This window comes from Diospyros lotus, chromosome 7, assembly GCF_014633365.1.
Source record: "Diospyros lotus cultivar Yz01 chromosome 7, ASM1463336v1, whole genome shotgun sequence".
Taxonomy (NCBI): domain Eukaryota; kingdom Viridiplantae; phylum Streptophyta; class Magnoliopsida; order Ericales; family Ebenaceae; genus Diospyros; species Diospyros lotus.
In genome coordinates this window covers 30,797,667-30,815,271 of record NC_068344.1, presented here as the reverse complement: position 1 = coordinate 30,815,271, position 17,605 = coordinate 30,797,667, and the positions used below count along the sequence as shown (strand labels likewise).

At 36.9% G+C, this 17,605-nt stretch overlaps 2 protein-coding genes across 3 annotated transcripts; one reads left to right on the top strand and one right to left on the bottom strand.

Annotated features, from left to right (window-relative positions):
* The first annotated feature begins 539 nt into the window (after positions 1-539).
* Positions 540-10,476, top strand: LOC127806497 (probable WRKY transcription factor 32). The gene is made up of 5 exons (XM_052343839.1): positions 540-855; positions 1,002-1,066; positions 2,855-3,552; positions 3,680-3,838; positions 9,873-10,476. Exons 1-5 carry the CDS (start codon positions 597-599, stop codon positions 10,210-10,212), a joined length of 1,521 nt encoding a protein of 506 aa, XP_052199799.1. The 5' UTR covers positions 540-596; the 3' UTR covers positions 10,213-10,476.
* Positions 10,477-12,034: 1,558 nt separating this feature from the next.
* LOC127806847 (uncharacterized) lies at positions 12,035-16,906 on the bottom strand. Of its 2 annotated transcripts, none has more exons than XM_052344384.1 (5): positions 15,830-16,901; positions 14,024-14,081; positions 13,843-13,926; positions 13,569-13,710; positions 12,035-12,935 (listed from the first exon to the last, which is right to left on the bottom strand). In XM_052344384.1, the coding sequence occupies exons 1-5, from the start codon at positions 16,296-16,298 to the stop codon at positions 12,567-12,569; spliced, it is 1,122 nt and encodes a 373-aa protein (XP_052200344.1). In that variant the 5' UTR covers positions 16,299-16,901; the 3' UTR covers positions 12,035-12,566. The 2 variants fall into 2 exon arrangements, with proteins under 2 accessions (XP_052200344.1, XP_052200345.1); XM_052344385.1 differs by having other exon boundaries at positions 12,793-12,951; positions 15,830-16,906.
* Between the last annotated feature and the right edge of the window lie 699 nt (positions 16,907-17,605).

The window sequence follows — 17,605 nt, the reverse complement described above, 5'->3', positions numbered from 1 at the left end:
AAAAAAATATACGTCTCTAATACTAATTTTAATATGATATTTAAGTATTTAGTGTCTAATCTAAGTATCAGAGTGTTTATGCTCGAATTGTCATATGCTCTCTAATTGTTCTTTTTCTTACATAGTCCAAGAAGATTGACGATGATATTTTTAATTAATAAATTTATTATTATATTCGAGTAAAAACACAATCCAAATTCGTGTCCATCAAAATAATTTTCTGTAACCAATAGTAGTCTTGCTTCAAACTTGAACCAATATAGAAATGTATGTATTAATTACATGCATTAATTATATATTAACATTTTAAAGTTACTTTTATCTTTCAATGAAATGAAAATTTATTTATTGGGGAAGGAAGATGGCATGGCACTTCCTGGCCCGAACCCGAACCCGAACCCAAACCCAAACCTACTGCCATTCTTAACCTAGCCCGGATGTGTAAAAAAAAAGAAAGTGCAAGTTCCCGGTTCGGACTCGAACCGGAAATAAAATTTACATTAATGAAACAAATGCCATATAAATAAGGATGAATATATCTTGTACGAACAAAACCGTTCCAAAACCTTTACTCTCTCCGCGACTACAAATCGGCCATGGACAAGAGAGAGCAGAGCTCGGAAGCTTTCCAAGAGGAAGAAGCAGAAAAGACGACAGAAGACGAACACAAAGAATTGGACGGAGTTGGTGACGATGGTGACTGTGGATATGGCGTGGCGGAAGTTGGCGGTGAAGAGAGGCGGGAATTCAGTGAGCTACCGCCGATCGAAGCCGAGTCCGGAGGTCCTCAATCCGAAACCCTAGCCGCTGCTTCGTCGTCCCTCCAATTGTTCGACAGCGATTACCAACTCTCAGGTACAATCACTGATTTTCCTCTGCCTCTATATTCAAACCTGTGTGTACCTGAGTTTTTTTTCTGTAAGTTGTGTACCTGAGTTTATGGATGTGGATATGCATGTGTGTGTGAATTTGATGTGAAACTGACGGTTTTTCTTTGGAAGGTGATCTGACGGAGGTGCCGGTGGATTATGCTTTCTTAAGGCCCCTGGAATCGGAGGAATTCAAGGTTAGGACACAGGAGTGCCCGCCCACTCTTCTACTGTTCTTTTGAGTTGTTCATTTCCGGAATTTCTATTTGATGCATACATATATATATATATGTATATTTATTTGGGACGGTATTTGAGCTTGGGATCTTTGGATTCTGTTTTTATTAATTGGTACACTTCCATGAGTGATTTTTATGGTATGTGTTGTGGATGCGCTTTTGATTGCCCAAAGTTTTGAATTTTGGATGGTTTACGCGAATTAGCTTTTCCGTTGGAATGGTATATTGTTGCAGTAGTTATTTGCATCTTGGATTTTTTTTCTTGAATTAGTTTTGGTGTCCATTTTTTTTGTTCGTTCTTATTTTTTCTTGTAACTATAGCACGTGAGCTCACTAGAAGGACTGGAGCTTTGTTTGATAGTTGTGATAAAGGATTCCTGCTTCGAAGTCACATCTTTGTCATTTATCCAACTAACGGATCTAAAATTGATGGGACCTACCGTGATCATTGCATGCATAATACATAACATTGCTGGAGTTATCAGGCTAGATGTACTAACGTCAGCGATCATTATAAACTTCGTATTGGTGTTTTACATTGAGGCGTTATTATCTAAAAGATTAATCTAAGAGGGAAACGAGTATTCTATGATTTGAACATTGCTCTCTATTTGATTTTTTAGTAATTTGAAGTGCTTTTGCAGATAAAATGTGGTCATTTAAAAGGGCAAATCTTGTCCAATTGCATATTGGTCCAGTCTCATCTAAGTAGATACCTGTATTGTTAGGCATTCCTGTACGGAACATTAATATTAGAAATATATGTGTAAGCCATGCTTTGAATCTTGCTTTCAATTTCATTTTGGTTGTTTGAGTGCTTTTCTGGTAATTGGTTATTTGAAGTTGGAACTACTTTTTAACAGATTTACAATGTGCTGTAGTATTTAATAATAACCTTTCGGGTGATAGTTTCCTTTTCAAAATCTTTGATGTTCCATCATTGTTGGTTCTAATTGACTAATTGTAAAAGATAGTCATGCATGGAGGATGACCTCTTTGATTCAAGTATGCCATGTTTTGAACAGTTCACTTTTGGTCATTTGAGGTTAAAACTATTTTGCTGAAATTTGCAATATGCTTGAATATTCAATGACAAACTTTCAGAGGTTAAATTTCTGTTTGACTTATTCTATTACCTAATCCTTTGTTCATGTGGGTGTGGGGTGGAAGTTCCTATTTGTTAAATTTTCTCTTTGTTGCAGGCTTGCAGCCAGAGGCAACCAAGGAATTTGGTCCCCCAGAGTTAAATTTTCTTGTTTACACTTTTCACAAAGTACTACACAACATCTATATTCAAAAAACATGGAGCAAATTGAAAATGTATAAATTTATTTGGAGTCTCCCAAGTTTCTTATTATGCATCTTAATTCTCCCAAGTTTCTTATTATGCATCTTAATTATCTAAAAAGGATTGATTTATAGTTAAAATTTACTCAGGTAGATACAATTGCCCGTCCGTTTATCCCATAGACTATGCCTCACAGTTCCCTAAAGAAAGATCAAAGAATAATACATGACCAAATTATAGCTTGGTGGACTGTTTTCACAATTTTTTTTCTTGTTCTGCTAAATCTAGTATATTACATGTTTTAGTCATTTATTTGTTTCTCTTTTTCTCAGTTTTATCCTACTGAGGCCTTTTCTATTTTAAAATGAGGATTGCTAAGTCCATGTTTTCCCCACACACACATCCACTATTTTAAGAAAGTAACATCTGTTCTGCTTGGATTGTTTTCTTTGCTGCAGAATACAGTTGGGTTGTCCCATCAACAAGCTCTGGTAAGTGTAACAACAGAGTCCACTCAGGTGCAGTCAAGGAATCAATTTCAGTCAGCTGGTTGTCCAACTTCTTCATCAGAATTATCTCCAACTTCTGTTACACAGTCCATTTCATCCACTCCAAGCCCCACTCTTCTAGACCAGAAAATTTCACCTGTAGCGAATGCCAATGGTGGATGTAGACCACAAGTAGAACAGCAGAATTCTGGTGATGCTAAAACTACATCTGCTGCACTTGTTCTAAAAACACCACTAACCAGTGTCTACAGTTGGCGGAAATATGGTCAGAAGCAGGTGAAAAGTCCTCAGGGTTCCCGAAGTTACTACAAATGTACATATTCTGACTGTCAAGCTAAAAAGATTGAGTGCTGCGATCACTTGAACCGTGTCATTGAGGTCATTTCCAGAGGTCAGCACACTCACGATCCACCTCAGAGAATAAATTGCACAAGGGAAAGTAGGTTTGCAGTTTCTGCTGCACCTGGTAGTAGAGTGCCTCCATTGTCATTGCTTAATGATTCAGATCCATCTACTTCTTCAAGAGAACCGATACAAGAAACACCTTCACTGCATGAAACAAAACAAGAAAGCCCAAAAGTGTCCAAACAGGCTGCTGAAGTTGATATTAAGGAAGAACATGTTGATGAACCAGAACCAAAACGAAGGCAAGTTGCTTTTTTGGTTCTGTTTTTGGTTCTTATTTGATATTCTTCTTGTTTGCATTGGCAGTAGTGATTGGAATATAATTTTGAACCTAATAAAAATCAAACCTCATTTGCCGTGAGCAACCAGATTGAAGAAAAACGACACGGCATTTTCAGGCTCTGTATTGAAGCCGGGAAAGAAACCTAAATTTGTTGTGCGTGCGGCTGGTGATGTGGGAATTTCAGGAGATGGCTACAGGTGGCGTAAGTACGGACAAAAAATGGTAAAAGGAAATCCTCACCCCAGGTGCATGCCTATCTTTCAGTTTAGCCTTTCAATTTTTTACTTGATTTGTGTTGCTCAGGCTTTCAGAAAAGATTTAAAAATTACCGCAAACCTCCTCCTTACTTTTAGTTGTAATTTCTATATTGTTATATGATCATCCAAATTGTCCTATTGATGCTTGTTAAAAGAAAATATGGGAAGCATACTGTATTGAATTTGATGATAATATTGTTGACAGTGTAGTATTTATAGACAATTAACAAGATATGACCTAACCAGAATAAAGACAAATGTAATCTAAAATAAACTTAAACTGATATGATCTGATTTGATTCTGATATGATGATTATCTTAACACCCCCCCTCAAACTCAAGAAGCTAAGAAATTAGCTAAATTGAGTTTGAATTCAATTCAATAAAGCACCTGGGTTGATGAAGTAATAGCTACACACTGATTTAGACATCCTGACGGATGGTGGCTCTGGCTGGAGAAAGCAGAAACAATGTGGCTGATAAAAGGCACGACCAGAAAGACCCATGATTGAATGGAGGCACTGCTGGAAAGACACACTGCCGTAAAGCATTGAGCAGAGAGCTGCTGTTGGTGGTGGCAAGAGTCTTCTTCTTCAGTGATCCGTGCTGCAGTGGCAGCAATTCTTATAGCAGCAGCGGTGGGTGGCTGCAACCATCCTTCTTCCTCAGATCTGGCTTATGGCGATGACCGGTTGGTGGTGAGGCGGGCATCTCAATCTGAGCAACAAAGAAGAGATGATTGGCAGCGACAAGAGGGAGCTGATGGTGGAGAACCATCCAGGACTGGAATGAATGGTTAGATGAGAGCAGATCTGGACTAATCTCTGCGAAATAGCCGGAATCTGGGCAAAGGCTTCGAGACTGAAATCAACGATGAGAACTGGGCTCCAGCGAGACTGCTTGTGCCTCCTGCTTCAATGTTTAGACATGGCAGAGGCAGAGAGAAGCACAGTTGGCATGGCCCAACAATGATGGTGATAAGGGGGAGAACCTGATGCAGTCATGCAAAGGAGACACACCATCTGGAGTCACGCCAGACAGCCAACAAGACTAACAGGGTGATCTGACAAGTCGTGCAAGGATGCATGATCTGGAGTTGCACAAGGACAGCCAGCAACAGAGACAGGGCCATTGACTGACAGCGATGGCGGCAGCTGCGATGGCCAATGGCTGAGACAAGGCCAGTGACAACGGCTGTGATGGATGACAGCAGTGGTTTCTGCTTCTGCTTCTGCTTCTAAACTATCTAGGGTATCTGGAAAAATCAAAAGTAAATGAAGACTTAAACTGAATAATTGGAGATTTGCTTAAACACAGTCAGTCTCATGTTAACATGAGACTCAACACACAAATCAGCGGGGCTTTGATACCATGTTAAAAGAAAATATGGAAAATATACTGTGTTGAATTTGATGATAATATTGTTGGCAGTGAGAGTATTTATAGACAATTAACAAGATAAGACCTAACTGGAATGAAGATAAATCTAATCTAAAATTAGACGTAAAACTGATACAATTTGATATGATCTGATTTGATTCTGATATGATGATTATCTTAACAATGCTGATTGCTATACCTGTGATTTCTCTGATTATGCCATCCCTTTACTCAAAAGTAACTATTTGTAGGTCACATGTATTAATCATTTTTGGTTAAAACAAAATAAGCAATTGCATGCATGAAACACTTTTTTTTTTTTTTTTTACCCTTTTAACAACTTTTCATGGAATGGGATGGCCTTATAGAAGGAATGGCTGTGGATCGGGATGATTGGCGAGCTAGAATTTATGAAGCTGACTTGACCTAGAGGGATTAACTCTTGTGACTATGACAATGAAGATGACAATGAACAACTTCTCATACCATCAAGCTTGCACTTGAAGTAGATGCTTTTTTCATGCTCCTAGTGCACTTGATTGTTCTTGAGTCAGTGTTTAATTATTAACACATGTTTCTCTTTAAAAAAACATAAGCATCTAACTCCAAACTAGAATGTTGTGTGAATGAGAAAGCTTAGTCATTGATTGACTTGATTTTAGCATAAATGAAAACATCACTAAGAGAAATAAATTGTCCAAGAAATATTAATGGAATTGTTAATATTGGTTCTTACTCTTAGTTTCTTTGGTCCCTACCAAGAGGAAATTGAATGACTTTCTTGAGCCACATTTTTGCACAAATTGCAGAAGTGAAATATATGTCCGAAGCTGAAGTTTATTGTTAGGTTTTGTTCATGGGTTACAGTTTCCAAAATAAAAGCATTATCAACTGAAATTAATTAAAAGAGTTATGCTGGCTACTTTTAGGCGGGGGATAATAAATGCAACATCCACTTTTTAACGTCTCTATTTGCAGGTTACTGATTTAATTGGTTCTAAGGGACCGAGAGTTTATGCTATAAGCTGTTGAGATGAGGCTTCAGCATGTCTGATTAGCATTCCCGTAGAACCTCTAATATCTTGTATAACATTGTGAATCTATACCTCTAATCCTATATTATGTTGAAGAAATAACTTGAGATCCAATGATAGAATACAAACATTGTGAATCTATACCATCTACTCCTTCTGTTAAATATATATATCTTCACATGCTTTGTACATGTCTTCTCTTTTCTTTTCTTTTTTTTTTTCAAAAAAAGAGATATTTGTTCATTTATCTTTATCATGTGATGCATGTTTATTATGATCACATAGGCATGTCAACTTGGCAACAAACGCAAAAACATACTGTAGAAACTTATGTGCAAAAATATAGGAACAATTAGGCAGTTAGGTAAAATAATAAGGATAGTTTAATTGATTTATTATACAGTTATTTGTTTTCTTAAGTTGGGTAATTTTTTTTGTGTTTATCTGTCTTCATAGGGACAATTGCCATTTGTAATATATATATGTGTGTGTCCAATTCGAATAATAGATCGAGGAGTTTTATAGTCCAAACTTCTTCATGGTATCAAAGCATATCTGATTAGAAAATTCCTCCATTGTCCCAATGGCATCCTTCACCACAACAGTCTCTTCTTCTTCCTCTCAAGTTCCTATTGTTCCTAGTTCTAATGGAGGATCAGATTCCTCTGCTCTTCTCATTACAGGACACTAATTGAATGGGCACAACTATCTTCAATGGTCCTATTCAGTTATGATGTTCATGTGCGGTGAAGGAAAAGATGACTATCTTACTGGTGGAGCCCCTAAACCAAATTCAACAAATTCGAAGTACAAGGCATAGAAGGCAAAAAACAATATGGTAATGTCATGGCTTGTCAATTCCACGACTAACGAAGTCGGAGAAAATCTCATCCTCCACGAAATGGCACAAGAAATTTGGGATGTCGCAAATGAGACGTATTCCGACACTAAAGATATAGCAGATGCGTTGTCAAGTAGACCTCTCAGTGTTTAACTAGACATTGTTAACAACTCAACATGTTCAAAGTGACCTAAACAGACATACACTTTATAAAAAGAAAAATTAAAGGTGGATTTCCTACATAATAAGGATCTACTGGAGACTACCTACCAAAGACTTAGTTTGAAGATGTGAAGATCTAAGTTGGGCTTACTTTATATTTATAACCCAGCTTGAGGGGGCGTGTAGAAAATCATGTGCAAAAATATAGGAACAATTAGGCAGTTAAGAAAAATAATAGGGATAGTTTAATTGATTCATTATACAGTTATTTGTTTCCCTAAGTTAGGCAGTTTTTTCTGTGTTTAAATGTCTCTATAAGGGCAGTTACCATTTATAATATATATATGTGTCCAATCTGAGTAATAAATCAAGGAGTTTTACAGTCCAAACTTCTTCACATACATAGTGGTAATGTGACAAAATAAAAAAGTTCATTTATTTTTGGTACCTTGGAGGGCCAATTCCTCGGAGGAAGTTGAGTTGAACCAATTACCTGTGCATGAATGGGGCTAACACTCACTACTGCACTAACCCTTAAGGAAGTGTATATGTTAAAGTTATATAACATTGAGCAAATGCTAAGTTTGAATCACTGAAGACATTATGTTATACATAATGGCCACGTGACAAAATAAAAAGTTCGTTTAGTTTTCATACTTTGGAGGGCCAAATCCTAGGAGGAAGTTGAGTTGAACCAATCACCTAGTGCATTGATGGGGCTGCCACTTACTACTGCACTAACACTTAGTGAAGTGTACATGTTAAGTTACTATGTTTATGGTGATTCCAAGTATGGGCTTCATAAATGAATGATTACACGTACACATCTGATATGACTCCTTCCACTTTTTTCTCTTACCCTTTGAGTTTGATAATAAACTTTGTTTCGTATAAAAAAATTTGGTTTCCTGTGTGCCCAATCGTCTAATATGATCAAAATAAATTCCCCTTGAAGTGAGGTACATTGATAAATTGTGAGTTAGTATTTTGAAATTATGAAAACCTCATTCAACTGGTCACATTAGAGATTGTTATACTTGTGTCTTGGTGGGTTTGTCCATGCTACGTGTTCTAGAAGTGCTAAAGGACAAAAAAGGTTATACTTCCCTCATTCTTTGGAACTTTAGGGGAAGAAAAGCAAGTTCTAGGGGGTGTTTTTGGATGGGGATATGGTCATGGACGGAGATAGCTAGAGGTCTAGAATTCATGTAGTTGACCTCATCGAGTGGGATTAAAGCTTGTTGTCATTGTTCTTGTGCGTGTGCGCATGTTTTTTTCCTAGATTTACAGAGAATATGGCCATGAATAGAGATTTGGAGGTCTATAAATTCATATAGTCAACCCCACTTAGTAGGATTAAGACTTGTGATTGTTGTTATTGCATTCATTTTCTTTTATCATCACCCCACCTGCAAGCTTCCCCATTATACAGATGTGCATAATTAGTAACCCTTCTAACATCCATATAATGATTAGTGAGGGCTGTTTATTGCCCATCTCAGAAAGGAATAAAACATTATGGTAGGGTAAGGATTATCCCCTCACTCCCTCTTGTTCATGTCTTATCTTCTGTTTTCAAGTTTGAAATTTTTACAAATTCCACTAGGTAATTTTTCCTAGTTTGTTGTTGCTGTGGCCAATTTCTTTTTTCATTACTCCACCTACAAGCTTCCCCACTGTGTATGTGCATGAAGTAATTTTTCCTAGTTGGTTGTTGTGGCCAATTTCTTTTTTCATTGCTCCACCTACAAGCTTCCCCACTGTGTATGTGCATGAAGTTAGTAGCCCTTCTAACATCCATGTAATGATTAGTGACCCCAAAGAGCATGATTGTGCTCCATAATATAATAATAGTTTAACCACCCTTAGGTCTTAGCTGTACATATCATTATTCAGGTCAGACCTGCCACAACAATTATCACACAGAATGTGGAGACAGTTGCTTAAAGCCCAAACATTCAAAGCCATTCTTGTGGGGGCATGCCGTATGTTGCCACTTTATTCTTTCTAATTCCAATTGTTTAAATATTATTTTAAAGCCAACATCTTCTCTAAAGTATTTAAGACCCATAGATTCCATTAATTCATATCTATTTAGGAAAAATGTGACTCTTCTCCCTCCACCTTTAATGGTAGATTTGGACTTTCTTTAGCCAGATAGAGGCATCATCTTGATTTCCTTGACAAGAGGTTATTTAGCTACTTCACAATTCTGAGCTAATTCTCTAGTGTTAGATGGGGCCTAGTGTAGCAAACTCTAAGATTTAGATGCAACCATCTTGGCAAGCTAGCTTGGATGCCTTGACTTGGGAACTTTCTAAATGGTGCTTTGGCCATTTCTCCAAAGCAACCATAGGCGAGTTACTATGCCTGTGTGAGAGTAAAGTAAGTATGGTGTGTATAGGAATGTGTTCTGCAGATGTCAATGAACTCTTCTTCCTTCCTTTAAATTTTTCTTTTTATCTTTTCTTGTTTCAAGGACAAGTATTTGAAGTTACTAGTTAGTGCATTCTTTGACCAGATACATGCTACCTAAATATATTTTCAGCAACCATCTGTGGTTTCTCTCTTATTTCTGACATCTTTCTGTAATTTTTTATTTCAGGAACTACTACAGATGCACCTCAGCTGGATGTCCTGTCCGGAAGCACATTGAGAGGGCAGTTGATAACACTAGTGTAGTGATAATTACATACAAGGGAATACATGATCATGATATGCCCGTACCTAAGAAGCGGCATGGCCTACCAAGTGCTCCCCTTGTTGCTGCGGCTGCTCCTGCTTCCATGAACAGCTCGCAATTCAAGAAAACAGAATCCACGACCCAGTGGTCAGTGGACAGGGAAGGTGAGCTAACAGGTGAGACGATGGATGCTGGAGAGGAGAAGGCAATGGAATCTGCTCGAACTCTTTTGAGTATTGGTTTTGAAATCAAGCAATGCTGAAAGTCTGATCGAATACCCAACAGAGGGAATGCACAAGTTCATTGGAGGAGGCAAGAGAGGGAACCCAGAAACAGCAGTGTTCATTGCCTATCGCCATATAAATTATTAAATTTGTGAGTTTGGTGGTTTTCTTCTCCCTGTATGTTTCTTAGCCATGTTGTAGTTTTTAAGAAACAGCAGTGTATATTTGTTAAGTAAATTCGACTGGCGCGGATGAAACAGGTTTCTAGTATTGGTTGGTAAAGCTTTTTTCTGTTTTATTGGTTGAAATAGACACAAGATAAGTACATGCAGGGCTGCTGCTAGAAGAGTTTAGGGGACACCCAAAAAGATGAACTGCTGATGTAATTAGTAGCTGTGTTTGTTAAAATTGGTCTTGGATTTGCCTGTAGAAATCTTGTGGGAAATGCCATAGGCGTAGGTATTCTCACTGGGTGGGTTGAGAATTGGATGTGGGCCTTCAGTATCTTCTTGTTAAAGGCAGACACCAATTTCTTCCATTCTGTTCCCACTCATTTTAGAATTCTGCAAATGCGATTTGCAGTTCGCAGAGACTCAAGTTTGAGTGCGACTAAACCACCCACCTGGGGGAAAAAAAATAAAACTAAAAAAAGATATCTGATTCTCATGAACAAGTTTGAAATGCTTGAGCTGTGTTCATGGGCTGTATAAATTTTATACTTCTAGTGTTCTTTTATCTATAATCATATCTTTGTAAGGTTCCTTCACAAAGTTCGGTTTGGTCTATCTAATTCTCATTTGTCACTAGTTTTTCTATTTTATGCAGTTTGGTCTATCTAATTCTCATTTGTCATTAGTTTTCTATTTTATTCACTTGTATCGAGAGAATATGGATTTATTTTCTTTCCATTGTTTACTCTATTTTAATTGTGACTACTCAACATTCTAATCTATACAACAAAAATAATCTTAATCTTAGGTTGCATTTGGCTAGAAAATTTGTCCGACAATGCTATTTTAAAATATTGTAATTTGAAATGATTTCAAATGACAACTTATTTAAAAAATAAATAAGAATTTTACAATGCTATGTTTGCAATTAGGATTTTTTGACGAGAGGAAAATGAAATTTATTTACACACTGTATAAATTCATGTGATAGATATACGAAGTTCCCCACCACGTTAAAAGCAAATTCATGGTCCTGCAGACTGCCAACGATCAAACCCATGCAGTTCTCTTCTGAAATGTTACAAAGAAACTGCATCTACAACTACAAGTACCACTCTCTAATACTAATATATCAAGCAAAAATACCTAACTCTTACCAGAAACCCCGAAGGGCCACATCAAAGAAACATTGATTGAATGCTTAAAATGACAGGTAGATAGGTAGCTGGGCTCCAATCCAATTTTTTAAAGGCAAGAGACCACAGGAGGAGACACCACAGGAGCCATCAGATTAATGTGAGAGCCACCAGAAAGCACTCGTTTAGGATACTCTACTCAATGACTCGACCTATTCCAAGTATAAGCAACCTTCAACCATGACCTAACCCACTATGATAGACAAACAGTACCCCTAAAAAAGTTATGTAAGATTGCGTGAATCGTTAATGATTATTAGTGATTCATAATTTTAAAATAATCATGTAACCTTTTAAAGTGTATATTAAATAAATTCACCAAACTCTCACAATAGCATACAAATTATGTTTTGTAGGTAAAAAGATTTATATGCGAGTTAGTTCTCAAGAAATTTTAAATCATGAGCGCAAGAAACTAGTGTAATCTCTCATCATCAAACTAACTTTTGAATAATTGAAAAGATTTGGATAGAATTGAACTCAGAGAGAGTGATTTAAGAATTTTACTAACTCAACTGACCTAATCGGCCAACTGGCAGATCTATATATCATTGTCCCAGACAAGGGGACAGAAACTTAAAACTCTCTGATGCACAGTTAATAATCAAAAGCTACACCTGACCAGTCAATTCAAGTTCTAGCTGCCTAACACAGTTGAAATGCAGAGACGGATTCCTTCCAATCCCCACTTGCAGCTATAATACAGATACAGCATTAAAATATGGTTTTTCTGTTCCCTGGTTTCAAACAACTGATTTTAGAAAGAAAGCTCCAGCTACTAACACCTATTCTACTGTACAAAAAGTTGTACACCGACATTGAAGGCCCTTTCATTGATCCCCTTCGCCAGGGCTCAGCCCGAGTTAAAGTTCACTATTACAAATCTACAATCTAGGAATCTATAATGCATTGAACTTCATTAAGTATTTATACACAACTACCACCAGGGCCAGCAGGAGGAACTGAAGTAAACTGATTGTCAGATGTCGGACACCTAACTGACATCAGCTCAAGCCAACTGATCTATCATTCTGAAGCAAAACTCAAATCATCCATACCCTTGCATACTTCTGATTCCATCGCTTTTGTGGTGGTCTTCTCTTCCAACCCTGCCAAGATGACACCAACTTCCTTTGGCTCTGCTGCAGCTACGCACTCCTCGAATCTGAAGCAGCTAATTAGGTGGTCATTTGTTATGCCCGCCGCTTGCATAAATGAGTAGACGACTGTGGGACCCACACTCCGGAAACCCCTACGTACTAGGTCTTTGCTTATCACATCTGCCTTTGGGGTCTTCACTGGGATCTGACGAGGATAGCGGAACCTGCTAACTATAGGCTTGTAGTTCACAAAGCTCCAGATATATTTGTCAAATGACCCAAATTCATCTATGACCTAACATCAGTAAAACCTACAAAAGGTTAGTTCAGCATAATCATAGCATAAATGTGAATAATGATATTATGTTATCTATTCAGCTTCTTTCCCAAGCAGAATTTAGCACTTATGAGTGGGTAAATTAACTTCCAACTTAGCATATTCAATAAGAGGAATAATTAGTTTAAAAGAATGATTTATGAAATCATAGACCAATAAAGTAGATTCATTTCGAAAATAAACCCACTATTTCTCTGATATAAAGCATATCCATCCTTGAATGATTATTACCAAGATCCAACTACTTTCCACCTAAAACAATCCACCATTCAACAATAGAAATAAAGGAAGTGGTCCATTACGGAGGAGGCATCTTGCCTAATTATGCTATTCTTGGAAATTTCCTTTCTAAACTTCAATCCGAGTTGAACTTAGGTGATTTGAGAATAGTGGAACATGTGGTTTAAATATGGAAACAGTCTTGCAATTATTTTCCAAGAAAACTTGTGGAGGCTTAATCCAACCACTCAGACCTGCCCATAGGATCTTCCCACAATTTCACAAAGATATATAAATGATATATTTTGAAGCCATTTATATACACCTTGCCATATAAGTTTGCAGGGGACAGGGAAGAATTAAGAAATTTACCTTGGATATTTGGCGTGCATTCTCAATAACGGCACGCAGTTTCAGCTCCGACAACAGTGAGCTTGCAGTACTTCCAGATGCTGTTATCTTCTTCTCATTAAATTTTGCCACAGCAACAGGATCAAAATCTGCAAAGACTTCTCTGCATAAAGGAACTTGTCATAAGAAAATGCAGAGCAGGGCCTGCCAGCTTAAGTGTTGGGAGTTGGAAGTATTAAGATATGAAATTTGATTCTGTCAATTAAGCAAGATTGCAACTTTACGGGAACAATACCTGAAGGTGTGTCTTTTACAGAGAATGGCCGGCCATGTAAGTTCAGCCAAAGCCCCGGAAAAGACAAGAAGCTCAAACAATTTCCTATTCAGCAACAAATATGAAGCAAACCAGGAAAACTGTCAAAACAAATATCATTGAAGGAGCTATACTCCTGGTAATTGCAGAAAACTTTGCTTACTTGTCATCATGCACAGGAAGTCCCCATTCTTCATCATGGAAAGCAGCGTAATTTGCATCTGATTTGAAAAAGTGAAAATCAATGACAAAATAGGTTAGCATAATGCTTGGGTATAATTCAAAGTGAGCCTAAAACATGGTAAGTGACAACAATGCATGGCTATACTTGTTTACCACAATGAAAATACGCCAATCCAAGAAAAATGATCAAAAAATTTAAAAGAATACTAAGCAAATAGACAGTAAATCTATATTTTTACACATCAGGTGCTTGTGCATGTGAAGGATATAAAGACTCAAATCCTAAAAAGGCAACAAATCCTAGAACTACAATTCACAAGTCATTAGATGCAAGTTTAATGCAACTTATGGTGAACCCAAATCAATAATATCTTGATAATCATTAAAAGATATTGATTATTTATACCCATACAATCAACAAACAGGGTTTGATAATCCAAAACTCAAAATCTAAAATAACAAAAATGTAGATGGGTAAGAAGATAATTAACGTGAAAGTACGGAAGAAAGAAAATCCGAATTGGAAAAAAGGCAGGAAAAACAAAAACAGTAAAATGGTTGAGAATGAATATATCATTTTGGCTTATTTGATCACTATTGTAGTTAATTAGCAAAACCTTTTAAGAAGTATCAAGAAATATATGTGCTAGGATACAACTTGTTGAAGTTCAAACTATCTACCTATTAACACAGCCTACAAGCAAAACCCAGGATAATGTGAATAAGACTAGGGACACTGCCTCACTAACCCTTTAGCTTTACCAAATAGTACAAAGAATCTTTTTGTCATGACTAAATATATTACATAATTCTTCAAAATTTTGCAGCAATTTCTGTTGCCACAAAATTGAAATTTCCATGGAATGCAGTACAAGCCACGGCCCTTTAAAACCAAGGGCCGTAAAAGATTAAGTTCTTTCATGACATGGGTAGTAAAAGATGTATCGGTCAAAATAAATTCAGACTCCTTAATCAGATATTTTCCTTTTTCTTTCTTTGACAAGTAAAAATTAGAACTTTATGCATGAGAGAGAGAAACAAGGAAATTTAACCACAAGTCTGCTTGCAAATATACCATATGTCATAGGAGATGATAGGTTCAGAGAAGTCAACATACACATTGACCACAGAACAATAGGCCAAGATATCTCCATGCACTTAGTAGCTACCTACCTAAGTAGATTTAAAATGAAGGAGAAAGCTTTTTCTTAGAGATTCTAACATGAAAATCATATTACAAAATATTAGAACAAATGAAATCTAATTTAGCACTGAGAAAAAATTGGAAATATAATTTAGTCAAACAAAAGTAATAACATAGACCATTATTAACATATTCATCACACCGTCACATAAGATTCTATTCATCTTTTGGTTATGGGTTCGTGTTGACATACCCATCCCACCGTTGCATAAAATAATATCCATCTCTCGGTTATGGACTCATATTGGCTCAAGACTAATTAAACCAAGTCTAAATTAATCACTAACAAGCATTACTTCCTAGATTCTCTAAGGTGAATGCAGAAACAACTAAATTCCATGCAAAGTGTAGCTACACATAGCTTAATTCTGAAAACAGATCAATTAAGTTCCCATGCATAATTCAACAGATTTCAAATAGTACTTTCAATTTGATATATCAAACAGAAAAACCAAAATCATGTTGCTTGGTTACTGAGAGAAGCCCATGCTTAACCAGTCATTATTACCATTGATGATTTTCTCAAGAGAAAACATGTAATACATAATGCATGTATTAAGGGAATCAAACCCAAACACCCACCGGCATTCGGTGTCACCCAGGCACACCTTTTCTTGGACTGTAAGCTATCTGGTAGAGGCTCTGAAAGGCCATCCGGTGCACTAATTTTTGACTTCAAAGCCAACTGCCTCCTGCGGATTGTCGTCCTATTTGTTCTATATATCCTACCAGTTGATGCACGACTACGAAAAGACTCCGAGGATGCATCAGATGAACATGAGACATCAAGCGATAAATTCATATGCAGCAAGTGCTCTTGCTTACGAAGTATAGATGGAATGCTAACTGAATGTAAAGAATTTGTCAATGGCACAATATCAGTGGAAGGTGGAAGCCTACTCTTCCTGTCTGCCAATGCCTCAACCTCATTCCGCGATTTCTCGACATTTCTCAGTGGCTTTGTCAACGGTTTCCGGCCACCCACCGACTTCTGTGACTTGTTTCCGGCAGGTCCAAGGACAGGCCTGGACTCTGAATCAGCCACATTCATTGATCTCACTCTTGGAGCACCTGATATCTAAAGAAACCCCTTAAATTCTCCACAAATCTCGACTTTGATAGTCAAAAAATTCCCCAAATCTTCCACTTCCACTAATTCACAGGCTTATTTTGTTTGAATCTCGAAAACACCCCCATCTCAAAGGTCAAATGCTTAAGCCCTTGAAACCGCCCAAATTTACCCCTATTCATCCACCCCAATCTCAAACCTCTCCAACGCAGATTTCATACTCTGACTCCCGAAATCCCCAAATAAAACCCTAGAAATAACCTCAATCCACCACCGACATACCACGGAAAGCGCCATTTCCAGGGAACTCAAGCTCCAATCCCACCCAAAACCCTAGAAAATATAAACATACACTACACACACCAGAATCCGCGAAACATGGCAAACCACCTTTTGACCAAATCTAGGGCTTATATAACGTCATATACAGTATCACACAAATGTACATCTACATACGGACAGCTGTAAGAGGGGCTCCGAGGGGAGCCTCGGAACATAGAGATTCCATCGTGCATTGTTTAAGAAAAATGGGGCTTTCTGTGCGTGAACCACCCAAGTGAGTGAGAGGGACTTTTGTCTTTTCAGTGGTTTGGTTTACAGAGAAAAAAGGCTGACACCATGGGGACAATAATGACAATTCTCATGATTTTTTTTTTTTTAGAGTGGAGGAAAGTGGTCTGTCCTACGCTGTGAAAGATGGAATTGATCGATCGGCAGAGAGACGAACATCTGACGTCCATCAATTAGGGCTGGGGCATAATTTCCGTTACATTGATTTAACTCGTCGATTCACTTTAATTTTCTTATAATTTATTAGCGATTAAGTTATTTTTTATAAATATTTTAGTTAATTTTATCGATTTGATTATTGTTAATGATTTAATTAAATAAATTAAACTAATCAAAATTACAAAATAATATCGTTTTGAGTGTACTATAAAAAAAATAATAATTAGAATCACATAATGACTAAAGATCAAATTAATTTTTATTGTTCAATCTTTTTGTTCTATCTTCTTCGACCCGTCACTCTCGTTATTTTTCTTTTTGTAGCTCTCATTGACCGACCCTCTTCTTACTATCATCATGGACCCCTCCTTTTTGGTCTTTCCATTTTAAGACATGAAATACGAATATAATTACAAAAGCATTCAAGAAGTTATTTTATAGAATAAGAAATTTCGACAGCGAGAATTTGAGAGAAAAATAAAAATATCAATTATATAATTATATATAATTTTATTATTATAAATTAATTAAAAATAAAATTACTAAACTTACCATTATGC